The sequence below is a fragment of the Drosophila grimshawi genome, unplaced genomic scaffold (assembly GCF_018153295.1).
Source record: "Drosophila grimshawi isolate 15287-2541.00 unplaced genomic scaffold, ASM1815329v1 contig_44, whole genome shotgun sequence".
In the NCBI taxonomy this organism is placed as follows: domain Eukaryota; kingdom Metazoa; phylum Arthropoda; class Insecta; order Diptera; family Drosophilidae; genus Drosophila; species Drosophila grimshawi.
This window is the reverse complement of record NW_025063240.1, coordinates 8,757,527-8,784,667: the sequence shown is the minus strand read 5'-3', so window position 1 is coordinate 8,784,667 and position 27,141 is coordinate 8,757,527. Positions and strand designations below refer to the sequence as shown.

At 40.9% G+C, this 27,141-nt stretch overlaps 1 protein-coding gene across 4 annotated transcripts in view; it reads right to left on the bottom strand.

The window, feature by feature from the left end:
• The window catches only part of LOC6558521 (teneurin-m), a 141,649-nt gene extending 115,240 nt beyond the window's left edge, over positions 1–26,409 (bottom strand). For all 4 annotated transcript variants that reach the window (XM_032743415.1, XM_001984792.2, XM_032743416.1 and 1 more), the window contains exon 1: positions 25,517–26,409. In XM_032743415.1, the coding sequence (XP_032599306.1) occupies positions 25,517–25,880 (364 nt within the window). In that variant the 5' untranslated portion in view covers positions 25,881–26,409. The remainder of the gene's footprint in view (positions 1–25,516) is intronic.
• Between the last annotated feature and the right edge of the window lie 732 nt (positions 26,410–27,141).

Below are 27,141 nucleotides of genomic sequence, written 5' to 3'. Positions count from 1 at the left end.
CCCTGTAACAGTTTGTGTTCGGTTTTATGGCCTCACCTTAAATGGTACACCATGAGCGGCACTTTCAGATTGATTTTCGATTATATTTCATACTATTCACTTTCAGATGCCGTCATTGTTTCAACTCTGTCTGTTACTCTGGCTTTTGCACTTGATTTTTATGCAATCAAGCCCATTGGCCATTGTTGTTGTAGTTCAAATCAAAAACATTTGTGATATGATTTAATATTTTTGAGCACACAAATTATTGCTCCATTGATTGGCTAGACGAAATGTTTTACGGCGCTGCTGGTAATGTCTTATTGAAAATATTGTTCGACAAGCCAAAATTTGCATTCAATTTATACGAATTTTGAGTGCAGTCGAGTGGGTGTGCGGAAATTGGACAGTCTAATAGCTTTGAGTGCCAACATTTGCCAATTTAGTCGTTTTACTCTCTGTCTGTTCAGTTCAATCATCTTTCACACGTCCTATTTAATGTCAAATCATGGCAGCCATTGCTGTTAGCGTATGCAAATCAGCTTCCCATCTGATAAGTCAAACGAAGACTTCTCTTAATGGCCCATAAATATATATATATATATAAATATCACATTCTCAACTCTCAGATCAAATTTCATTGCTATTTCTCGTTGCTCGTTTCTCATTCTCGGCATTAAATTGAAGAACTCATCGAAAGCATGTCAACTACCTGTCCATCAGCTGCCCCCAAGTGATTGCCACAATGCCTTTCACTCTGTTTCTAGACTCTAGCTGTGAGTGTCAGGCAAATTGACAACTTTATTGCCTCTAAATATGGTTAATGACCAAAGCAAAATACTGTCAACATACAACACAAAAACAAAAAAACAAAAAGAAACAACCACATCACGCACACAACACAGAAACCATTAACAAAATAATGTCAAATGTCTTTTAATTGTTTCCAAGTGGTGCCCCACTCACAAATCTTCCAGACCTCCGAAATAAAATTTGCGTGGGCTCCGACTGAGAAACAAACGCCTCTTCTGACTTACTTGGTCTATACGTGCATAAGCAAATCACAGCACGTTCAGTGAGGCGCAGAGAGGGTGGTGGGGTGGAGGGGTGGAGGGGGGATTGGGGGTCACACTTTGAAATAAGCCGCCCAAAAAAAAACAAAACAAAAATTGACTTTGGCACGGCCAACACTCGACAGTTTCCACATGTGGCGACCATAGCGCTGATTAATATCTCAGAAAAATTTGGCTCTTTGATGAATTATTTCTCAACTCGCACTTCTCAGTCAGCGATTTGTTCTGTGCAGCAAGCAGTAAGCAACAGCAGCAAGCAACAGCAGCAGCAGCAGCCAGGCACAAAATAAATAAATAAAATTTAGCACAATTTTGCTTGTTGGCGTTTTGTTTGTTTTGCGTTTGCGGTTGCTCAATTTTTATGGCTTGTTTAAATGCTTCGGTGTTGGTTTTTCGGTTGTTTTTCGCTTTGCTTTGCTTTGCCCTGCCTCGCTCTGCTGCTACTTGCTGGGCTCTTTATGGTACTCGAATTTATAAGCGAGCTGATTGATTGAGTTATTTGCAGGCGCACTGAAATTGTTGTTGATCATTGATATGACTTTTTGGTGGAGCATTTGCCTTGGATTGAATGCTTAATTCACGCATTTCAAGAGCTAACTGGAAGACTATCTAACTATCTAACTAGCTATCCATCTTGCTAATCATGTTAACTGCATTTCTCAAGTGGAAGTTAGTTTTAAAAGCTTTGTTCAAGCAATCGGCCAAATGATGGACTAAACTCGTTTACAATCCGTTGCTAATCATGTTATCTACGTCTTTTGGTCATTTCATTTTCATTAAGTTCGATTCGATTAGAGGCACATAGGCTGACCGCACACATGGCCCCAACAACAAACTAAGACACACACAGAGCAGGCTGATTCATTTATGAGAATTAATGACTCTCAAGTGGCGCCAATTTTGGCCGACACTAGACGAGGAAGTGCGACTGTCGACTGTCGACTGTCGACTCTGTAATGTGTATCTATCGTTAAGTGCAACATGAAAACGGAGTCGTCTCTGCCCCTGTTGCAATTTCATTTCCATTTAAGGGGACAGCCAATATACCCCAAACTACGAACTCTCTATTCAACTACTATTTGGCGAGACTTTGGCAAATGATTAATTAGTCTTTCTGCCTTGTATTATTGTTGTTCTTGTTGATTCTGATGGTTTAATAATCAGTACAGAAGAGTGTCTATTGTGTGCTGCTTTGCGCTGACCCAAAATGTTGGGCATGGAATGGGTTCAAAAGGCAAATACTAAATCATATTTTGTTTAGCTCGTTTTGACTGGCGGATGAACAAGAAACAAAAAATTGCTAATTGTTTGTCTTTTGTTCGAAACGACTTCTACACGAGTCTAGAGTTTCTCTCTCTCTCTCTCTTTCTCTGTGCTCGCTTTCTACAATTAAAGCTAAGCTGCGCGCATCTTCATGTTACCACGATTTTGATTTTCGACTCTAATTGCTTTGGGCCGCATTAAGTCTGTGGCCCAAAACTGATGCTATTGTTTGGCAATTACCTTCTGCCCATTAAGCTCTCTTTTGCTTGCAAAAGTGAAAGTCTCGATCGGACATTAGATAATTTTGCTATCGTTTTGTATTTGGTTGATTGTTGTTGAAAAACTTACGTGAATTGACTTGAGCTAAGTAGGCGTTCAAGTTGTTTACGTACCTGCAAGCATAGAAGATAAATAAGAATGTGAGTAAAATGTTATTGGTAAATTTGAGTAGCACTTAGCGTTGACCTATTGCCCCACCAAAGTTGATTGACCCAACATTTATTCAACCGTTTAGCATGCCCCAAATTTTGAGTGTTAACGAACCCCGCATCCACCCACACACAGCTTATTTAGGGTTGCCAATATTATTTAATTTTCACAGCTCTTAGTTGCCACGTCCGCCCCATCATTTTTGGTGAGCAGCAACCGTTGTCAAACAGTTGCAGAAAATTGTCACAGAAAAAACCAAAAAAAAAAAAAGAAAAGGAAGAAAACAAATATTGACATTGCGTTGTAATAACGCTGCATTAACGGTGCTGCGAGTGCCGTTATCGCGGCAGCCCCACAAATGAGGGAAACCCAAAATGGCGACTGCCGACGGAAATGAAAAAGCAGAGCACACCCCTCCCCCCACACACCGCCTACCCCACGCTCAACTCACAATTCTCGGCCAGCACTCGCTGGCAGCGAAAGCTTAATAATGTAAATTTCGCTCTAAGCTATTTCCAAAGACTAATGGTGCGTTTAGTCAGCAGCGCCGTTCAGCAACCCCCAAAAAGGCGACCAAACGAAACCAAAAAAAAAAAACCAAAAAAACCAAATAAAAAATATGAAGAAAGCTGTGGAAAACAAAAACAAACTTGTCCGCAAACGTCACAAGGTACACTAAAGGAACCCCGGGCAGGAGTAGAAGGATGGGGATGGGGATGGGAATGGGTATGGGTATGGGGAGGAGGTGCTATATAGTAGTAGCTGGCAAAAAGAAATCATCACGAGCCGCAAGTTTGCGTGTGACGCAAAATGTCGCCAGCCAGAAATGTCGTTTGCCGTTTGCCGTTTGCTAAAAACATTATTAAGCGCCAAAGATTATGCAAAGAAAAACAAATGTTGAGGGTGCCACGGCAGTGGGAGAGACTGTGGCAGTGGCAGAGGCAGAGGCAGTGGAAAAACCAATATGGCCGACTCGCGCAACGAGAATCGCTTCCTCAAATTACATGCTTGTGTAAACAGTTGTATGTATATGTATATAGCACATATATAGCATATTTTTGGACGCATTCAAAATGTGGGGGGTGCTGAAATAATAGCATAAATATACACGTGGAACAACCCGTGTCCTTTGTCCCGCAAACCGCAGCCTGGCAGCCTGGCAGCCTGGCAGCCTGGCAGCCTGGCAGCCTGGCCGCCTGGTCCGCTACAGTTTCTATTTACACGCACATTCCACATTTCACGACTGTTGACGACATCTTCAATTGTTTTGGGATTGCGCTGATCGTATTCATATACATATATACATAAACAAATACACAAATGTATATATGACTTGGGAGTCGTTCTCTTAAGTCGGACGCACAGTGCCAGCTTACTAATCGCTTGTTTGCCCGCCCCGCTGTGCACTTGTCGTCAACTCCCCGCCTCATTGGGGTACGTAGCCATATCCCTGGCGTATCCTGTGCACTGTGTCAACAATTGTATGCCAACCGTAGACCTGGCCCCATTGCCAATTTCGTGCGTTGGCAAAGCGGCTGCTTGCAGCGTCTTTGACTTTTTAAACCCTTGTGGAAAGTATTATGATTTTGTCGTCACGTTGGTAACTCCTTATGGGAGACGTAAAATATATTCTTGAACAGCATCTGCGGGAAGTGCCTGAATCGGATCACTACATATAGACTACAATCGCCAGTTATGCGTCACATAAAAATGCTTCTCAAATTGGACAACAAATATCAACATTGGACAACTATAGCAATGGAGAGTATAACAAAGGTTTAAAAGAGTATAAAATCTTCGACGTTTCCTTTTTTCTTTTCAGTTTTTTTTATTGAAAATAAAAACAATAACGACGCTCACACGCCCCTTGCACGCCCTCTTGTTGAGATGCACATATATATGAATATATTTATATATATATATATATGTATATATATGATGTATGTATGTATGCAGCCCTTTTTCACAGCTTTCATCTTTGTGTCACCGGCATCGATTTTTTTTTTCGTTTTCGTTTTCGTTTTTTGGTTTTCCGTTTTCTTTTGCTTCCTGTCGTCTTCATCAGAATACCACTTAAGAGCTATCCCAGTCCTCCGTTTATACCCTTGGCTAAAATTGTTTGTTTGGGGATTTGCATGTTTTTGCACACGCTCTGCAATCCCCGCTCACTTTGCCCCCACCCATCCCACTCCATCCCCCTCGCCTATCCAACAGCATTGTCTCTATTAGAAGCTAACGCATATTTATTGTCGGTTTTTGCACCTTGAGCCTTCATTTTCATCTGTTTTTTCAGCACACACACACACACAGAACACACACACACACACACACACCCCTTCATACGATGTTTGGCTTTTATGCTCCAATGGAAATGTTAATAAGCGTTTGAGCTTTCTGTTTGTTTGTTTGCCTGTTGTTCTAACCAATCCCCCGTCCACTTTGCAGCAGAAAGAGCGGGAGAGAGAGTGCGAGAGAGAAAGCCTTTAGCGCCTAAAATTAGACTTCCATTTGGGCCGGCTCGACAACTCAATCAGCTTGATTAACATTTTACTTTCATTCTCAGTCAGAGTCTTAGCCTTGGCACTTGCTTAGCATTAACCGTCGACGTCTCAAGTGTTTGAAGATGGCTGGCAGCGGCAGGGGCAGGGGCAGGAGCGTGGGGAATGAGAAGCCGCGTTGAGAATGGCGATGAAGTGGCTTTCGAGAGAGCTGAGCCTGATTTCACTTTGGCCACAATGGATTTATTGTTTGCACTCGGCTAAAAGCCTCTCAAGAGGCACAGTGGAGTGAGCGGGTGATCCTGTTCCGCCACTTTGGATGTGTCTAGCTTGGTCGCGTTATTTTTCAGCTGGATGGCATAAGCTGGGGTATTTAGCTAGTAATAAATAAACTGCGCTTAAACAATTGAAAAACAAAAAAAAACAGAGTACGTGACATGCTAAGCATCATCAAATCAATTGGATTCATGATGCATCAGCCACTGTGCAAGGTCAGTGATCAAATTCACAAATAAATCGTAGGAGAATTGTGGCACAAGTTTAAAGTCCACTTTTGGCAATGATGTCACATATGGATATATATGTATATATATTTATTTATATATGTATATACAGATTTAGCTATTAGCACTCACCGTTCACTGTGACTCTAATCTTTGCAGATATTTGCTGATCTTATCCAAGACAAATATTGACTAACGATATTCACAAGCCTCAAACAGTTTACAAATTTTGAAATAATATCAAGCAAAATATTTTTAAATATATATCGAAAACATTTCGAGATCTTTGCCCTTCGAGCGTTGCACACAAACTAAATACGCAGTTTGCAAATGTTGCAAGCTGAGATCCATTTGGTACATGCTTGCCCCTGACACACTTGAGTGTGGATTGCAAAGCTCGGTGCTTGTGGATCGCATTTGGCTTCGGCAGCTGCAATTAGAATAACAATTTTCGTTGCTTCCGCGTCGAAATTGTTGATCGATTTACCAGAATTCTCAAGCAATTTACTTAGAATAATACGAAAGCCTTTTGGCCATTCCAAAATTTTAAATTTCATTACCGAATAACGGCTAAGAACACGCCTTTTACCGTTAGCCGTTGACAAAGAACCAAACGAAAAATAACAACAACAATTTGTACCGCAACGCAAAGGCAAATAAAAAAAAGAGGAGAAAAAGCTTAACTCAGCCTAGTCGATAATTAAATACCCTTCTGAAATATTATTATACATTAGAAAAAAAATAAAGTATTGTTTAAAGCTATAGTTATATATCGAAAAGCATAACTGATGAGTTTGGTTGGCAGAACTTGTTAAACAAAAGTGTTTTTCATATCAAGAACTCATCGTTCGGCCGATTATTCCAAAGGGCAGCTATGTGCACCGATCAGGCCTGCTTTGATATAAGTATATGCCGACTCGGCTCATGCTGATCAGGAATATATATATACGCTATGGTGTCAAAGAAGTCTTCTTCAATGCGTTACAAACTTCAAGACAATTTTAGAATATCTTCAACAAATATACAAATATACCTGTATATATATATATATTTATATATGTAAACTCACGCGCTGTCCCTCCCCAACCCTCCAGCGCCTGCCCCTCCCCCGCTGCTCACACGATTTCTCCTCCTCTCCGGCTCCTTCACGTGCGCTGAAATTTTAAGTGAGTTTTTCTTCGAGTCGAAGTCGCAGTCGAAGTCGCCGCCTTTTGGCTTTTAATGACGTCGACGACTCCGGGGCATTCTTATGCACCAACACACACACACTTCGATGCTTGTGTGCGTGTGTGACTGGCTGGCTGGCTGACTGGCTGGTTGGCTGGGTGTGCGTGAACATATTTATACAGAAATTTAAATTTTAAAATAACAACCTACGCCCAAGAGTCGAGTCTCTCAATTTCAGTTTCGGCTGAAACTTATTTTTGCTTCATTGCCAGTTGCTTCATTACCTAAGCCCCAAGCGGTGGCTAAAGCTGTAGCTGTAGCTGTAGCTGAACCTGAACCTGGCCAAGCGACCAGCCTTGAGGGACGAGGTGGCAGGTGTGGCTGCTGCTGCTGCTCCCGTTTGTTGTACAAGTGGCATGCCATGACGTGCAGTAAAGTGGGTGCTATTTTGGGTGGTGGCAAGTCTCGTGTTGTGCTCCTTTCAGTTAACTGGTGACTGGTAACTGGTAGCAAAATGTCATTTTGTCACGAAGCGCAGCCAACTTCATCATCGTCTTGCAGCGTTCTGATCATTATGTTTATCAAATTGCCATACACAGAGAGAGAGAGAGAGAGAGAGAGAGAGAGAGAGAGAGAGAGAGAGAGACTCTGGTGCTCAACACAACACTCAGATTTTCATTTCCATGCAAAATGTTTTTGTTTTCGTTTTCTTTTTACTTGTTAGCACTTCGTCTTCCCATTTTTTTTTTGTTTTGCATGAGGAGGGCAAAGATGTCTCGCAGTGAAAGTCAAATTTATTTGGCTCACTTCTTACTTCAATTACACTCTCTCTCTCTCTCTCTCTCTCACTCTCTCCTTGCCTCTCGCTCCCTCTCTGTCTAGCAGTGGCTGCACTTGTTTCAAACGCCTCTAAGCCGCTTCAGCTTTTGGACTGCTCCCATTCTCATTCTGGATTGCTTCTGTGCTCTTCATGTTCTTGCCCAATTTGCATATTTTTAAAAACACACAGCCTGCAGTTGCACACACACACACACACACACACACACTCATGTCAAACACGTGTTGTGCCTCAGGTGTACATATATAGATAAGTCTATATGACTTCTACTCCCGCACACAAATTATTTGAACTAGGTTTCAATTTGTTTGATTCTTACTCAAAAATAATTAACTCGTCATCTCAAAAAACAAAAGCCCCCCCTCCAAATACATCCCCCTCCCCACCCCCCACAGCTGGTATATCTCACTTGCCTCATCGCTCCGCTTCATTCCCCCTCTGCCACTCTGCCACGCTTGACGACTTACCGACTCTTTCTATCTCCATAAATTTCAAGAATCAAAATAAAAAAATAAATAAAAAAAAAAAAAACAATTTTATTTTTCACGCATCATAAAACGAAAGCCAAATGCACAGTGGAGATCAGCCTGGAGGGAAAACATAAAGCCAAACATAATTTGCATGTGGCGCCGAAGCAAAGCCCAAATAATGCCTACCCATCCACACACACACACCCAACACACACACACCCAACACACACACACCCAACACACACGCGCACACTTAAAACACCTAGAGACTGAACGGAAAATCAAATAAAATGCCAAAGAAAATGATGCAAAATATTGTTGGTCGCTGTCGTCATCGTTTCTTTTCATTTCATTTCATTTCCTTTGGTTGTACATATGCTGCTCTTATGTGTCACCCCAAAAGACAAAAAATAATAAAAGCACCGACAGTGTTGTCTATGTTAATTTTTATTTATTTTATTTATGAATCGCCTTATATCTATATATATATATATATATATATATGTATATGTTTGCTTGGGGTAAGCAAGAATAAATTTGTCGTGTTTTGTTTGACAATTTGAAAAACACATGTTTATGTTGAAAAGGGATCCGCAAGACGGTCTTGTGGCATGCACAACTTAATAACTGAACTGAATTCGCAATAATCGGAAAATGTCAATAGCAACTCAATTGTTCAATACTATATATAGTACACTATATATACTAATTGATGTGTCAATATTTGCATGAATCGATAAACGCCAAATTTGAGCAAGTGGACAGCATATTTATTATGACTGCTGCCAACTTCTGTTGACCGTTAACTGAGTGGTCAGTCAGACCAGACACACTTGCCACACTTGCCACACTTTTGTTGCCATTCAATTAACACTTGCTGCTAGCACAGCGGCAGGCAGCCAGTCGCTAATTATATACCCCATATATAGAGCAGCTGAAAGTTGATTGGGTATGGGGCAGGGACAGGAACAGGGGCAGGGACAAGGACAGGGACAGGGGCAGAGGTTAGGGGCTAAGGGGCAGTCACACGCAAACGCAAAGCGACAAGCGACAAGTACCCCGGACAGTTTCAGTTTCATTTGTTCGCGTAAGTTCTATAATTAAGTTCAAGTTGTATAACAAATTTGTACAACAATAAATTTATTAGCATTCGAAACTGTCCCGCTACAAACACAATCACACACAGAGAGAGACAGAGAGAGAGAGAGAGAGACAGAGAGAGAGAGACAGAGAGAGAGAGAGAGAGAGAGAGAAGTGTTTGCAAAGTTGCATGTCAATATTAATTGTTGACTTAGGTCGCCGCTTCAAAATATTGCAGGTGGCAAGCTGTCAGCGACACTGTCATGGATTCAAGCCCGTTCTTCAATTGGGGCACACGTGTCTGCTTTGAGCAGCCAGCCATGTTTATGATTGATGACATTATGAACAAGAAGGAAAGACTTTCTTGGCGCACACCGAAGACAGTATGCCCTTGCAGAGCAGAGTTAATCTGCTGGGAAGATATTTGATATGGTAGTGTTGATAGTTATATTTATGGCTCATAGAATGACTCATCTTTCGACAGTTGGTTCCTATGGGAGCTATATGATATACTAGTCTGATCTTGAAGGTTTTGTTGTAAAAATGTGAAGAGCATAAGAATCTCAACTAATTTTAATTCAAAAACACGCAAATCTTTTGAGTTTGCTTTGGTTAAATAAAAAAACTCATTCCCATAGCAGCTATATGTTATAGTTATCCGATCTGACAGGCTCCGGCTGATTAAGATCTACTCAATGGGTTCAGAGACGTCTGCTTCAATGCATTACAAAATGCACGCCAAAATAATAATGCCCGATAAGCGAAGCGCATAAAAGTGTTGTGGCAAAAAAGAGTTTTGATTTTGTTTGGTTGTCAAGGATTGAAAATGTAAGCGTTGAAAAGTCATCGGTTTGGTGTTTGCCTGTCACGCTTTGGCTGCACTGAGAACCAATCTGAAAGTCGAACGTTTATTTGCCAGCCGAGTGGAAAGTCGTAAAATTTATGCCGATACGGGCAACTCGATGGAAGATCGCATTTAGGCGCAACTTGGCCATTTGCACGTGTCCGTAAAAGTAACCGTAACCTTATACGTATCCATCCGTGTTCGCATCCAGGTCCGGTAAAAGCTTTGGCTCTGGCGATGTTCTGCCTGCCTCAACTTTATGGTGGCACGTTGGCAAAAGTGTCGCAGGCCGCCTACCGCAATCCACAATCCACAATCCTTGTCGCCTTTTCACACGTAATAAACGAAGCTGTAAAACGACGTGGACGATATATATACAACATGCCCCAACAATCCCACCCACTCCTCAAGTGTAAAAGTTGTGCTGCCACCGTCACTCCAACCAACGCCTGTGTCCCCGATTTGTCTTGGCCTTTCTTGTGGCATACGCACGATTTGTAGTCGTTCGTGCTGCGCCAAAGTTTTCTTTTTCGCCATGCCATGAAATATAAATAACATTTTCAAGCGTTGAAAAATTTATGAAATACGCCGCCGCATCCAGAATATATACAAATCCCCACCACACCCCTCCACACACCCAATATACCCCAACCGCACCCGCATCCGTCCAGCTGCACGTATCGATTTTCAGTGTAAACTTAAGGCCAAGTTAGCCTCGTCTTCGTCCTCATCTTCGTCTTCTTCTGTTACCATTCTTGTTTGACTGTTCTTGTGCTGAGCTGCTCTTTCACATTTTCACACTTTATTAAAGCGCCAAAGTAAAAGTCGAAAGTTGGTTGTAGTTGTAGTTTATAGCTGGCAAATAAAAATTTAAGGCTTCGCTGCTTATGAAAATGCATGGCAACATTTTATTTCAGCTGTTATCCTTGCTGCCTGCCGCCTGCCGCTTGCCGCCTGCTGCCTGCTGCTTGTTGCCCCATTAGGCAAATCGCACAAAGTTGCCCAGTTGCTCAGTTGCTCAGTTGCCATGCTGCAGAGTTGCCCATTGTCATAATGAAAACGAAGGCGTGCATATTATTCAACATTAGATTACTTTGAGCTGTTTGTTGTTTACACATTGCCTGATTTATGCTTCATCATTAAAACTTTTTCTATTGTGCTAAACTTGATGCTCAAGGACGTTCCCAGTTGGTCTAAAGAGAGAAAGGCACACACACAGACACATTTCCATACATTCGCATTTAGTATTTGGCTTAAATTTGTTACCAAGCTGTCTTGAGCCAATTTCAATTTCCATTTCCATTTCCATTTGCCCGCCCGAATCACACAACAAATGCAATTGTTTAGCTCGTTGCGTTTTCTACTCTTTCATTCAATTTTGAAGCTGCTGCTTTTATTTTTCATTTCATTTTGTTTTTTTTTTTTTGTTTTTTTTTTTTTGTACTTTGTTGCCGCAAAATGAAATTGGGGAATTTACTTTAATTTGTTTTTCGTGCCGCCGCAGCAGGCAACCCCGTAACCGCTTTAGTTTCCAGCAGCTCCTACAACCCCCTACAACTCCCTACAACCACCCATGCAACCCATCCACTCCCTTTGTGCTGCTGCTGCTCAGCTGCTGCTTTTTAAAATCAATTTCGTCTACTTTTGTGGCTTGTGCCCCGCCCCCAATTCCCTTTGTTTTGTAGTTTCGGGCAAATTGAATTTTGGCATAGAACTTTCTAGCTCACAAGCACAAGGTGGATGTGTGTGTGTGTGTGTGGGTGCGTCTCGGAGGGGCTGGTGGGCTGGAGGGGAGGGGCTGCTGTAAGCCTGTCCGCTTGTTTTCTTCAATTCATGCAATTCGTGTTCTTTTTGCTGCTTAACCACAAGTTGTTGCATTCTTGTTTGCTACTCCGTTGTCGTTGTCGTTGCTCTTGTTGTTCCCATTGCTGTTGCTGTTGTTGCCACACAGCTCTTGCCAAATGCAAAAAGATTCTATTCACTTGCATTACTGGCCAAAATACACATGCGCAAAGCAAGAATGTCAGCCGCTGATCCCTGAGTCAGTCACACGCAGAAAATTTCTAAGCTGCCACCATTTAAACACACACACACTAACTGCAACACCCACACGCACACGCACACAGCGCCTCTCCCCATGGTGTGGCAACGCCACGTTTTATGGCAAGGTGCGAAAATATGGCCAAAGAAACTTGACATTGCCTGTCGCTGAGTTTGTCTCTTTGTCTGTCTGTCTGAATGTCGCGCGTTTGCCGGAAGTGTCTGTCGCTGCCAGCCTCGTCCGGTGCGTGCTTTGTTAGCGCAAACAACAACAGCAACAACAACAACAACAACAAAACGTAACTAAAAATTGCTCTCAAGGCGCCAGTAGAAAAGCTCCAAGCCGATGCCGATGCCGATGCCGAAGCTAAAACAGAACTTTGGGGGCGCCACACAGCTCCTACTGTTAGCTGTTTGGAGTGCGGGTTGTCTACACACGAGAGGTGTTTGGAATTTCATTAATATTTTATTACTTTTCTTTTATTTATTTTTATTTTTTTTTGCTGACTGCATAGCTGATAGGTAGGTGGGGGCGGGGTGTGGGGGGAAGTGCTGTTTTGTTGAATTTATTAAAAGTGCCTGCTGCTGTTGGAATATTTTTACTTTCAATTCATCATGGCAGCCACGGCACAGATACAGACACACACACACATCTATATATATATTTGTTTGTTTATGTGTGTGTGTGTGTAGGTGATCAGTTGTGCAAACAGCACAGAACTCTATGTTGCCACAGGAGGCAGGGTGGCAAGCAGGCGCCTAATAAAGTCTTTGTGCTATTAACCAAGGGAATGACATACAAATGTTTCGAGTGCTTTTCATGTCAATATGTTACTGATAGAGATAGCTATAGAGAGCAAGAGAGAGAGAGAGAGAGAGAGTGGGAAACAGAGCTTTGTTCATTGTTGTTCATTGCGCCAACAGAACCTGATTGAACATGATTACTGTCACACACACAAACACAAACACAGACACAGAGATGTCAAGGCAAAAACTAACAGCAAAAATGTTAGATGCAGGTCCACGCTGGGGGTAAACTGAACCGTTGGCAAACAGCAAGCAAAACAAACAAAGCAAACAAACCTCGTACTTGCTCTGAAGTTATTATATTTCCACTTATTGATGGCCAAAAATGAAATGAAAACAATCAAATGACAACTGTCATCCAATAAGGACTTTATTTTTTGCGACAAAAGTTTTCCAGCTGCTGCAAAAAAAGCGAACACAAACTAAAACCATTTCATTGTGTAGAATTTTCAAGTGAACAGAGTCAGCGCCACGCCCACTACCCGCATCCCTCTCCAACAATAGTTGGTACCCAAAACTTTCGCAAGCAATCAAAAATAAGGGAAAAAATAAAGCGAAAACAATATTGGAGAGAACAGCGTATTGGGAATATATATGTCGAATTGCAGCAAGAGTTTAAGTAAATTATTTTGTCGGCATAAAATGTGAAAATAAAATGAAAAGCAGGCAAACAGCGAGTCTTATTTGCTTACTCCTATTATCCGTCTTGCGGCAGAGCTGGCTGAAACTTTTCCGAGCACCGAGCAAACACACACGGCAGTTACCTTGAGAGTTTCTCTCTCTCCCTCTCTCTCTCTCTGTGCCATACAATCTGAGTCGAGAACGTGGCGTATGCGTAATTTGTGAGGCAGCACATCAAATAAATTGCACTGCAATAAAGCACACAAGTAGAGAAGAGGCGAGGCGAGGCGAGGCGAGTCGAGAAATAAAAGGAGCCTGGCATAATACAAAATACAATACGAGCATTTTCGTAGGTAGAGCAATGAGTGCAAAAGCATTTCACTTTCGAATTGAGTTGAGTTATTTCATTGGATACCTTTTGCAGCTTTTTTGGAGGCTGACACAATTAAAGCGGGTGCAGCAGCTCTGCAGCTCTTTCTACTCCAACCCCAACTTGCAAGTTTCTCACTTTCATTGAAAGCCACGCATAAAATTGCAAACTGTCATGTGCAGCAGCAGCAGCAGAGTGGCAATGTGGCATAATGCCCGCATTTTAAAATGGAACGCAACCCACCACAAAAATATACTTCAATTAATGCAAGTGCCATAAACTCAACATTTACAGATTAAACAACAAAGGCTCTGAAAATATGGCATTGCTTAGCAAAATCTGTGTTTCTTATTCAATCTTAATCAAATATACACATTTTATCAATAATATGTCTGACCAGATTAAACATCAGAATGCAGTTATCGAATAAATTGAAATATTTCAAGTATCCCAAGTAGAGTCCATGAGCTCAGCTTGTGCCTGCTGCCACACAGACTGACTAGGCTAAGTGGAGTCTACTCCTGCCACTGATCAATAATATATATATACTTTTATGATTCCTCTTCCCTTCTATAAACTTTTACACAACTTTTGCATTTTGAATGGGTTCAGAGTCTAAGAATTAACTCGAACAGATCACAGACAAACGATCCGAATAAAACTCAGTTTTACAGAATCCATTCCGTTATTACCTGGTAACTTAGACATGCCTTTAAAGTACTTAAAAAATAAGAGAACCAATGGGAAAAAAATAATGAAAAAGTGAAAAGGAATTGTGAAGAATGCAAATCACAAACAAATTACCCAAAATGTCCAGACTTTGAACCCGGTCTCACATGAAATGAAATTCCACTGCTCAACATTATTTCCACGAAATTAAAAAATTTACGCGCACACAATTAATCTTGCAACAGCAGCAGCAGCAACAGCAGCAGCAGCAGCTCAGCGAAGAGGAAATCTGTGGCAAATGAACGCAGCAGAGACGCGAAGACAAATTCCAAGGAAAATGCACAAGATTTTCTTTTGCCGCGCGAGCAAGAACAAGAACAACAAATGCGGCACGTAGCGAACGCTAATCAAATAAAAACATTAGGTAACATTTACACTCTGATAGCCAGTCAAAAGGAAAACAGAGACAGAGATAGATAGAGAGAGAGAGAGTGTGAGAGAGAGAGATGGGAGATGGGAGAGTGGCTTGGCTCAATTTAAGACCTGTTTTGTTTGCCTGCCTGTGTGTGTGTTTGGTGTGTGTGTTTGGTGTATTTTTGTTTTCGAGACACTATTATTATTTTTTACGACTCTCGAATGCTTTGGCTGCCACATTTTTGAGCCGCACACACAAAACGGGGCAGGACACTAAGGGCCTTTCATTAGGCGACGAGCGACGAACGACGAGGGTGGGCAGCGAGCGTCTGAAGCAGCAGGTTCTTCTACAGAGTACTGTTATACGATATGCATAAAATGTGAGGCGGGCAGCAAAGCAAAAAAAAAAAAAAAACGAAAAACAAAAAGAAAAAAAGGACCAGCCGGTCAGATGCCTGTAACCTGATGCGTTGTCCTGCGTGTCGCGTCCATTGTAAGTTGATATGCTGAAAATGTGCTAAAAATGTGATTGTTGTTGTTGTTGCTGTTGTTGTTGTTGTTGTTTCAACACTCTCCGCCGTAAATGTATCTTGTCTGTGTATCTATGCATGCGCCTAATGCATCCCCACACACATCGACTGAAAGATACTTCTGCTGTTTGCCAAAACTACAAAACAAATAACAAGCCAACGCTTCATAAAATTGGCTGCTCTTCTGGCGCTGCTGTCATAATGCGTAACTATCGTAAAACTTCCATTAGTCGACGACGACACTTTGAGCCAGTTGTTGTTGTTGTTGTTGTTGGCATTAAATAAATTTGGCCGATGTATCTTTAAGTTTTGGGTAATCACAGCGTGGCTCAGACTCAAACTGTAACTATTAGTTGAAATCAGTGTTGGAAAATGCAATGCTTTTTCATTTTACTATTGCAATTGCTACTTGCCACTGCCACTTGCCACTGCTACTTGCTACGAACTTTAACTTTCGCTTTGCTCTGTCATTTGCAAGAGCAAAAAAAATTGTTGTGGCAATCAAAAGCCCTGCCAGAGCCAAACTGCGTAGCTTGTGCCACTGGTATGGTAATTGCATACTTTGCTGCTGCTACAAGAGCCACTATCTAAATTGCTATTACTATTTCGTTAGGTAATTTGCTGTTCTGCTGTGGAGTAGTAAATTCAAACACTGTTTGAAACTATGAATGTGCTGAGGAATAAGTGCTTAAGCAGTTTATTACTTCTTGCTGCTTGATCTGTTATCACTTCCTGGCCTGGCCATGCTGAATTTATCCCTTTATATCTGTCTCTCTCTCTCTCTCTCATGAAAACTACTTTAAGTGTCGTCTGCCCCAAAAAGTGGCAATAGAGCTAACTGAAAAACCCATGAACTACACCAACTTATTATTCCCACACATCCTACGCGGCCCGCTCTTGAATTTTTATGCTTGTCTGCCTGCTGCCTCTCTCCCTCTCTCTCTCTCACTCACTCCTGCTCTCTCTCTCTCTCTCTCTCTCTCTCTCTCTCTCTCTGTCTCTTACTCTGCTCTACAGCTGCGACATTGTTTCCACTCGCCGCACACAATTTTAATGTCTCAGCCTCAACGACAACAATAGCAAGAACAAGAAGAACAAGCCCAGCTACAAACAAGCCAAAAACATTTTCCATTTTCCAGCCTTTTCCGCTCGCTCTTGCCTCTACCTCTGCCCCTTCTCCTTCTCATTCTTCTTTCCCCTTGCCCCTTGGTGTGTGTGTGTGCGCCTATTTCGCTGCCTATTTGTTTTGGTCTCAAATGTATCTTAAATTTTATTTTATTGTTTTCTTACTTTGCCACGCATCCTCCGCTCTTTTATCTCCCTCTCTCTCTCTCTCTCTCTCTCCCTCTGTCTCTCTATTTGTGTGTGTTCTCCAGCTCTTTCGTCTGGCTTTCACATAAAAATGATTTTCACTGATTTCTCCTTCTTATGCTCGTTCGCAGTTGTCAACGTGGCTGCTTTGGATTTCCTTTCGCTGATAAGCCTCTGCTATGTGCTTTTTGTTCTCCCTCTCCTCCTCTCTGCCTGCCTGTCTCTCTCTGTCTCTCTCTCTCTATCTATCTGTGTTGTGTCTTTGCTATTTTTATCGCCCTGCCTATAATGATGAAATGTCCACAAAGGGGCGCAGGCTCAAGGGGGGGAGGGAGGCACAGTTGCTCCTTTTCGAGGCGCCAAACATTTTATTAGTGTCCGCATTTTGTTTGCCTTTTTAGTGGACCAAACAGCTGTTGCCTCCCACTCTCTCTCTCCCTCTCTCTCTCTCTCTCTCTCATTTGTTATCTCATTTGGTCCTCTAAGCTGTCGCCTCTATCCACCTCGCTCTATCTCTTTCTCTTATCTGTTGCCTAATTTTGTCCTCTAAGCCGATTTAAGGTGCCCAGATTTCGGCGCATTAAAAGTGCTTTTTTTTTGTTGTATCTTTAGTCTGTGCTTTTATTATTTGTTGGATTTATTACAGCGCCGGCTGGCCAACTGTCCACTGGCCAGAGGCATGCAATATATATATATATATTACAAACATATATCGGTCAAAAGTTTGTGTTGTGTATCTATCATTGAGCACTTCCGCTGATAAATGAAATCTTTGCAATGCTTCTGCTCGTGCTTCCAGAATGAGCTTCGGTCAAGTGGCACATATATATAGTATTTATAGCGAGGCAAATATATATTTTACTAGCGATAGCAGCAGGCAGCCACGGAAATAAGCTGGGCGTGGCAAGTGCGAGGGAGTCGCCATGTGCATTCCTGCTGCAAGATAAGAGTTGGCAACCCCCACGCAAAACAGAGAAAAATGGAAAAATGGAAAAAAAAACGGAATAAAGGCAGATCAACTTGCCACTTTTGCACTCTGTCAACACACACATCAGCCGACTGCGACAACTTCAGCATAATGCCCATAAACCGAAATTTGTCATTACGTATGAGATTTTACAACTTACTGGAACCGCGCATAGTTTTATGACTCCCGGGTCTAGTGGAGAGTGCTCAGTGTTGCTGTACTTTGAGAGATTGCCTGCGTTGCAGTTGTATTCGCTTAATGCAATTAAAATAAGAAATGCTGAGCGCTCGTAAAAGTCCCAGCGAGGAATAACTCGAACAGCGAGCGAAACAAATTTGCATTCAGTTTGTGAAGCATTCTATAAAAAATAATAAATTTAATGTTCGACAATAAAAAATAAAAACAAAAACAAAAAAAACACTCGCATATTTTTATGAGTTTTGCGTGCTTGGCTCCTCGAAGGCTCGTTGGATGGAGGGGGGTGGATTCGTGGGTGAGGGGGAGTATTCCCCAGCAATTGCTGCTGCAATTACGACAAACAATCATTAGTCAGGCATTCATTCCGTCAGTCAGTCCGTCCGTCAGTCAGTCAGTCATCAGTCAGTCGTCAGACAATGTGTAGAAGTCATAAAATGCTATACTTTGTCCGCAGCATGTGGTGACTAATGCTTCAGATTGTTGCAGCAACAGAAGCTGCCACAAATTCTCCGTTTTTTTTTTTTGTATTTTAGACCAGCCTTACTTAGGACGTCCGCTCGGAAACACCAAGTAACCCCAGTCAAATAATACATCTCTCTGTCCCAAAGTAGCAGACATTAAATCAATTCTCAAATATCAAACACAAAGTCAGCAAAAAATTTGGAATACAAAATCAAACAGCCCCAAAAGCAAACAACTAAGAATGCTCCAGTCGAGGCAGCTCGACTAGGAGATGCCCTGAAAAATATCCTTTAAATACAGAATACGATTGCTGATATAAAAATTGGCTTACAATTCAATCTTACAGTGTCATCGGGAATCGATTCTTATCGATATACGCGAAATGAGTGCGGTTCTAGATAAAATTAAATAATCTAATAAACTGATATTCCAATGATGAAGTCTCTCTGTACACTAAATCGACTCGGCTGCTGCTGATCAAGCATATATATATATATATATATATATATATATATATATATATATTTACTTTATGGGTGAGGAGTTACTTCCATCTGCCTTTCACAAACTCTTTGCTCACTTCTCCCGCAGCCCTTTTTCCCTGTTGGGTTCAGGGTATAAAAACACGAGCTGTTGCCTCTGTCCCGACTTGGACTAATAATATTAGAGTCTGGTTGCTGGCTAAGCGGCTTTGCAAAACAAAAATCAAATTATAATATGAACAAGCGGAGAAAAAGGCTCTTTATCCTTTTTTTCCGCTGAGTAGGCTGTGTGAGAGAGAGAGATAAAGAGAAAGAGAGGCAAATAGAGGCCCTCAAACAAAGCGAGTCGAGTTCAGTTGAGTTGAGTTGAGAGGGGTACAAAATGAAATGCGCTTGGCTAATCCCAAAATGACAATGCGACATTAACGAGCCATCAGCTGCAAGCTGCAACGAGTGTGTGGCAGCAGCGGCACGTTGCACGTTGCACGTTGAAACAGCTCGCAGCAGGTCAAAGGTCTCGTTATTTGTGAGCGAACAAACCAAACAAATTTGTTGGCTGATAATTTATCTTCGAGTATTGCTCATTTGCGCTTCATTATCGCTTGAGGACTCGAGAACTCAGACGGGCAACCTGCAACGTGTGGCAGGTTGAGTGTGTGGGCTTTAGGGTCCTTTCGTTGAGTGTACCTTTTTTCCCCTGCCTTTTTCTTCCTGTCAGTTGCGAAATGTGCTGTAGTTTCTTCTACGAGGCGTGTTTGGGTTTTTGGCCTCCTGCTGCTTACGTGTAATTTTCCCAGCATTTTCCCCAGACTAAAACATTCTGCTGTCTCCCTCTCCCTCTCTCTCTCCCTCGCTCTTGTTTTTCCTCTTTTTGCGCTCTTTCCTTTTGTCGGTATCTGACATTTTGAATATCCCGTCAATGTTTTTTTTTTGTTACCTTTTTTCTACTCCTTTTTTAGCCTGCTACAAATCGCTTTGATTTACATAATTCTGCGCACAATTCGATGCATAGTTTTCCATTGTTGTTGTTGTTCTTGTTGTTGTTGGGTGTTTGCATATTTTTTGACAGCTGTCAGGAAGTAATAAGTTGGAATTTCGTTTGCCGGCGCCTAGTCAGCTTCTGTCATTGACAGTTTCCGGTTTTCTCTTTCCGACACACAAAATATGAAAAAAGATGCGAAAATCGCTGCAGACATTTTACAAATGTTATGCTGCCATTGATGTCCATACAAAAAAAAACCACGCCTCCCACCTCCCACCGCCCACTACACCCATTGTGAGTTACATGAAACTGGCATTTGTAAAGTCAGACTTTAACAGAATCCCTGCTCCTGCAATATGACAGCTGTGTTTATGGCATCATTAAAGCCGCCGACAGGTTGATTTTAAAAATTTGCCATTAAGCGTGGTTTAGACCAGGTCCAGACCGAAGGAGCGGCGCAAGCCGAGAAAAATACTTTGGTCAAAGTGCCAAGCAAGTTGATTTAATAGTTCTCCAAAGAAATCATAGGAAAGTGCCAAAGAAATTTATTTATGCTGAATAAATATTTGAATATTAGCAGCAAATGAAAAAATAATAAATAAAAATTTTAAGATGCAATTTAAAAAATCAAAAATAAATAAATAAATTGAATAATTAAAAACTAAAAATAAATGTTTAGACAGCTTTTTCTATGGGCAAAAGAAAAAGAGTTATCTTTAATGAATTTTGGATATTATTCAAAGCTTGATGTTGACGTGAATGAATTTGAGGTACAAATTGAAATTGAATTCTCTCAAAATTAGTTGCAACACTTTTCATTCGATTTTCATCATCGGAAATAAACAGTCAGTTTTATCTATGACGCAAAACGGATAGAACACAATGTGAAAGGTTGCAACTGCTGGAGGAGGGGCAATAACACTACATCAAGCGCAAAATTGTTGAAACATGCGATGCCAAGGGGCAACTGAGGCTGTGTGGCAGCGTGGCAAGCACTAAACAAATCCAAAAAACGACCGCAACCGCCTACAATAATTATCGCACAAATCTAAACAACTCGAACAAATTTGTGCGATGTTTATACAAGTGAAACAAATGCAATGCGCACTGCTTTAGATACCCTGTAAACAGCAATTGGTATGCTGGCAGGCAACTCCATTTGCCAACACAATTCAAGAGTCGAGTATGCCCAATTTGTAGCAATCAGTGTGTACAGGGTATACAGAAAATTCAGCTACATTCAAATACTAAAGGCAGCAAGTGCTAAACGCATTAAAATTGAACCGTACCCAAAAAAAGAATTCGCAAGAAAAACTCGTGTACAAAAATAAACAAAATAAACACAGATTAGACAAAGTGGTTGGGAAGTGGTTGAAAAGTGGCTACTGCGGTGGTGCCACCACTAAGGTGTACATAAACCAGAGCATATGTGTGTGTGTGTGTGTGTGTGTTGCGGGGGAGCGGCATCATTAGCTGCTCGCTGGCAACTTGAATGTGGAAGGGAGCCCATAAACAAATCAGGCGTGGCATAAACAAATAAACTTTTTGCGCTGCTGGAAAAATCAGTGTGAGAAAATTGATAATACATATGCATATGCATATGTATGTGTGTGTGTGTGTGTGTGTGTGTGTGTAAGCGTTTCCAATTTCGATGCGACCTTGTTGCCTTTCCATTTGTTAAATGTGTTGCGTGCTTTTGACTTTTGCCAGCTGGCCCTGACTGAAGTTGTTTCTTTTTTTTTTAATAAGTCAAAGTGGCCAAAAATTGCTCACTGCTATTTTGGCTAATTGGACGTGGCGAAAAGAAAACAATAACAACAAAAAAAGTAATAATAACACAAGTGATGCAAATCACAAGCCATAAATAAACATACATAAATATATATATATATATATAAATATATAGAAATTTCAAATACTTTTTTGTGCTCTTTTTTGCAAAATTTTCACACATCAACAGCTGCCAGCAGAGAGCGAATTCTCTGCCATTTTCCAAAGTCGACGTATTTTTATGCCAAGATAATAATAAAAATATAAAAAAAAGCCAAAAGAAGGCGAACAATTTTCGCTTAGAATTTTTATGACATGCTGGGTCTGGACTGGGGGTGTGGAGGTGGGTAGGTGCTGGCCCTGGTTGCCTCTTTTTTTTTGCCAGCTGCCCCCGTTGAAGTGTTGCAAAATTTACGAGCCGCGCATAGCCCCTCCTCCGTCTACCACCACTCGCCCCTCCACACTCCATATCTATAAGCCAGGCATTTTATTGAATTTTATTTCATTCACCAAAAGTGAAGTGCCGAAAGTCGTCCTCAGTGTTGTTGTTGCGGCTTTGTTCTGCTTCTTTTAGTTGTTGTTGCTATTGTTGTTGTCGCAGTAGCCGTTATGTAATTTATTGCTTGCAGTTACAAAATTTATTTCGATGTTTTTCTTGTAAATTTACAATTTTGTTTTGCGGCATTTGCCACTCAAGCTCTTTTCAGGTAGCCCCCCAACAACTCCACCACTTTCCTTGCCCATTTTCACACGCTTTCCTTTTGGCTGGCTGCTGTTGCTTGATTTTATGTGTGTGTTTCTCGTTTTAGGCTTCAATTGTTCGGCAATTGTTTTTATGACGCCAACAGGCAGCCAGCCAGCCAGCCAGCCAAGTAGAAGTAGATGAAGTTGGAGTGAAACAGAGGAAGTTATGGAAATTTCACAAGCGTTTGTGTGAAAAAGTTAAGAATAACATCGCCAACAATAAAAATTGATCAAGAATCTTTTTACATACAAATTCATACTTTTAATTTACACAAATAATATTTTATTTTATTTTTTTGGTAGCAATTTATACTTGTAAATAAAAAATAAACTAAACAAAGATAAATTTATTCTGTGTGAAAATTGGCAATAAATAAAAGAGTTGTTTGGGTTGGCATAGCATAGATAAGTCGAGCTAGTCGCTGGGATTTATGTGGCAGGCAGCGGCTTAAATTTAATTTGCCACAGCGACAAACGAGCAGCAGCAGTGAATAACGGTTAAAGAAAAAGGACAGGCAGCGAGGCAGGCAGGCAGGCAGGCAGGATAAGGGGATTGCGGACAGGCAGACGCCGTCGCCGTCGTCGTCGCAGTCGGCGTACCTTCTGTGAAATGTAAAATGCAGGCAGTAAGCAAACAAACCGAAAACCAAACCCAAAGGACAATACGCATAAGGACGAGAGAGAGAGAGAGACAGAGCGAGCTGGCAATTGTAACAAAACTCCACTTGAAACTCGGCTCGAGCGTATTATATTTTTTCGAGGTTTTCCTTCTCAGCTGGTTTTCCTTCTGCTGGCTGACGCCGCAGCCGCAGGCATCGCATTTGAAATTCTTTAATAAGGTGTTGGGTGGGGGGGGATGGAGTGGTTGGGTGCTGTTGGTTTGCTGGCATTTGAAAATTTTGCAGGCTTTTTATTTCTATTCCGATTCCAATTTCTATTGTTGCTGCCATTTTATGAATAAGATGAAGACAAATAATAATGAAAAGTGCGCTCAGCTGGAAAAATCATGCAGCTCAATTTCAATCCCAAATCTCAATCGCAGTCTGCCGTTTTCAGTTTTCAGTTTTCCCAGCTCAACGCGGCTTTTCACTAATTTGCTTAATTTATGCAAAATGCTTGTCGATGCGATAAGCGCCGCTAATTTGTTCAAAGTTGTCGCAAGTTTATCGCTTTTCTCGCTTCAAGCGGGTTATGAACATGAAATTCAAAATGAAAACCAGCTGCGGAATTTTCATTTGCCAGCTCAGTGGCTTCGCAAGTTCTTCCGGCTCACATCGCTTAATGCAGCCAGCTTAGTCCAAAAAATGATTATTGAACTTTAATTGAAACAATTAAAGTTATCCTTGTGGCATTATCACAATTAAGAATGGCAGATTTACTAAGTTTATTTTACAAATTTGCCGTTAAATTAATTCAGTTAAGTTCTCTAAATTTGAATTAAACAGAAATTGGATTCGCTTTGTTTTTCAACAACAATTCTTGAGAAATTTGAATTCAATTTGAGGTGTTTGCTTTTGAAAATAAACACATTTTGTCTTGAAATATTCAATGCCTGCGGACATCTACTCAGATAATAAATACAAGTTTTTAATAATAATTTTTAAATGTGGAAATAAATATAGAAATATAATATATAGAAAATGCATTGTGGATTATTAAAATTTATACTTCATTTGCGATATAATTTCTTTGTGGCATATTCAAAAGTGTTTTATCAAAGTAAAAACTTTAAATAAAATTGTTTTGCTCAATTCTAAAATTGCATTTAAGACAAACATTTTTATTGCTGTCAATTTAAATGTTTGTCAAATTTGATTTGCGAGTAAAGTGTTTCTAAAAATTAATTCGCATTTGAATTGTTGTAAAAGTGATGGATTTGTTTAAGTATTCAAAACAGAAAATCTCTTTATTTTCAAGTCAATAAATAATAAACTAGTTTCAAATAAATAAATAAATATATTAAAAGAGTAATAATCTATTTGCAATATTTAATCCACTTTATTCATTTGATTCAACAATGAAAAAGTAAAGAGGTTTTCAACGGTTTATTTGAATAAATTAAAATACAATCAAATTTCTTAGTAAAGTCAATCAAATTACCTCAAATCAAATTTATTTCTCAGTCTTCATCTGCCGTAGGCAATTCATAAACTTTTTGCTTAATCAAAATATTTTCATCTTTGAACCACAAATGTTTTTTTAAAAGAAATACTTAGCACTTAAACGGGGTCCAAATAATTTTCTTTATTTACCAATAATTAAATATAATCAATAAACTGAAAATATAAAAAGTTTAACAATTCAAAATGAACAAAATAAATGGCAAAAATTTTCCATTTCCAGCAAATATACTTCAATTTGTTACATTAGAAGGGCAACAAATTGGAAAATATTGCAATATTTTTCTTTCTAAATTGAAAGGCAACAAACATTTTATTTATCATTTCCTTTGTGTCAGATTTGATTTTAGTTAGTATATTTTAAACAATTTTAGGAACTTTTGAGTGGGTGTTGAGAGACTGCATTTTGATGAAGAAAATTCGAGTTTTTCTAGAGATTAGGGGGAACTAAAAGGATATATGACTAGAGGGAATATTACTACATGTTTACAGGTATTTAAAAAGAGGGTTTATTACTACTGAAGAGGGTGTATTATACTCAGGTATATTTAATTGTCGCCAAGGATCTGTAAATATCCATGTAGTTCTCACTTTTACTTGGAACCCATCCATTGAGTTGTTTCCACAAACTACTCATCTAAATAAGAAGTTAAAATATCGGATTTCTACTATATATTTATATTATTTTTATTATTGTATTTATTTTGTTATATCCGTTAATGATTTTTATTGAGTATTCAATTCAGAATCCTATTTAACATTTTATATATAAATTTAAATATATATATTAACATTTTATTTACAACTTATTTGATATTGAAATTTTTCAATGTATATTTTTTGAAGTGCTTACAACAAATGTTGCAAGCTTTCATGTTTATTCACCTTGTCTGCCGTGGGTTCGCTGTGCCGTTGTTGCCGCTGATGAGTTGTTATCCGGCGGACGATGTGGCAAATGCTGATACTCGTAATCGTAGTGCGAGGAGGACGACTGTTGAGCAGCGGCGGCGGCAGCTGCAGCTGCTGCTGCCAGCGAGTTCTGTTGATGCTGCAACGTTTGGCTGTGCACGGGAGCAACTGATCCAACTCCTCCGACTCCGCCAGCGCCGCCTGCTGCCGTGTGGCGACCCGTCATGGGCAGGGTGCCGGGGCAGGGATAGGATCCGGGTCCTGGACCGGGTCCTGGTCCGTGGCCACCGCCAGCGTCGCGACAGTCGAGCGTGGAGGACTCAAACTCGTAGGGATTCATGTTGCTCGACTCCAAGGGACATTCGTCGTCGTCGGTGTCGGTGCCACCGTCGTAGAGGCTGTCCGTGTGACGGTATGCGTGATGCTGATTCTGCTTTGAGAACTTAATCTTGGCGGCCTTTGCTTGCCCACGTTAGCCGGGACACACACGCAACAGACAGAAATAGATCAGAGAAACAGAGATAGAAAGAGAGAGAGGGGGGATCGAATAGAAATAGACAGAGAAACAGGGGGAACAAGGACTGCAGTTAACTGTTATCTGTTATCGGTTATCAGTTATCGCTCTGTGTATGGTTTCGAAAATATATCAAATTTCTCTCTCTTTTCACACACACTTTTCGGGCTTAATGCACTGCACTTTTTGTTGTTGTTGCGCCAACATTTTGATCCAAATTGAATAAATATTTTCAACTTTTCTTCTTTTTATTTTTATTTTGCGCACATTTTGCTGTCTTAGACGGAACAATAATCGAGGCGCTGCTTGCAATATTTTTCTTAAGATTTTCTTTTTGGTTAAGCAAATATTTTTTATTTTTTTTTTGTGCTGCACGAAATCAATTGAAAAACACACGCGACAAAAACAAAAACGAAGAACGAAACAACGAATTAGGCAGGACAAGAGAACATGCACACACACATATACACACGCACTCGCACACACAGAGACAGGTGCGAGGCGAGCTGTAAATTTGTATTTGTACTTGAATTCTTCTTTTTTTCGTGTAATTTGCGTTTGCTTTGCGCTTCAACTTCAACTTCAACTTGAGCGTCGAGTTCGAGTTCGACGGTCGTTTGTTGTTTGTTGCGCGACGGCCGCGTTGCGTGCGGGTCGCCTTAAATGCGATGTGAATTCAGCGAGCGACGATTTCAAACTGAAGTCGTCGCGAGCATATTTTTCTGTACAGCGTACGCTGCTGCCAGATACGAGAGCGGTACACAAACAGTGAGAGAGAGAGAGAGAAAGAGAGCCCGCGAGAAAGAGAGTGTGTGCGAACGCGCTGCTATAGCAGGAGGCTTCGTTAAGTTTCGCTGCCGCTGGGAGCGCAGCTGAGAGAATTGTGCAGAGCGCAAGTGTCGTGGGAGGGCTGCTGATGCTGCGTGCATTGTTATTGTTTTACTCGTTTGACTTCTTGTCCGTCGCTAAGAATGCTCTGCGCATGACGTCGCTGCCGACGCAGCACTGGCAGCGCTGCCGCCGAACCAAGTCTCTGCACAACCTAACGCCTAACGAGAACGCCTCTCTGGATGAGTTTTGAAGGTTA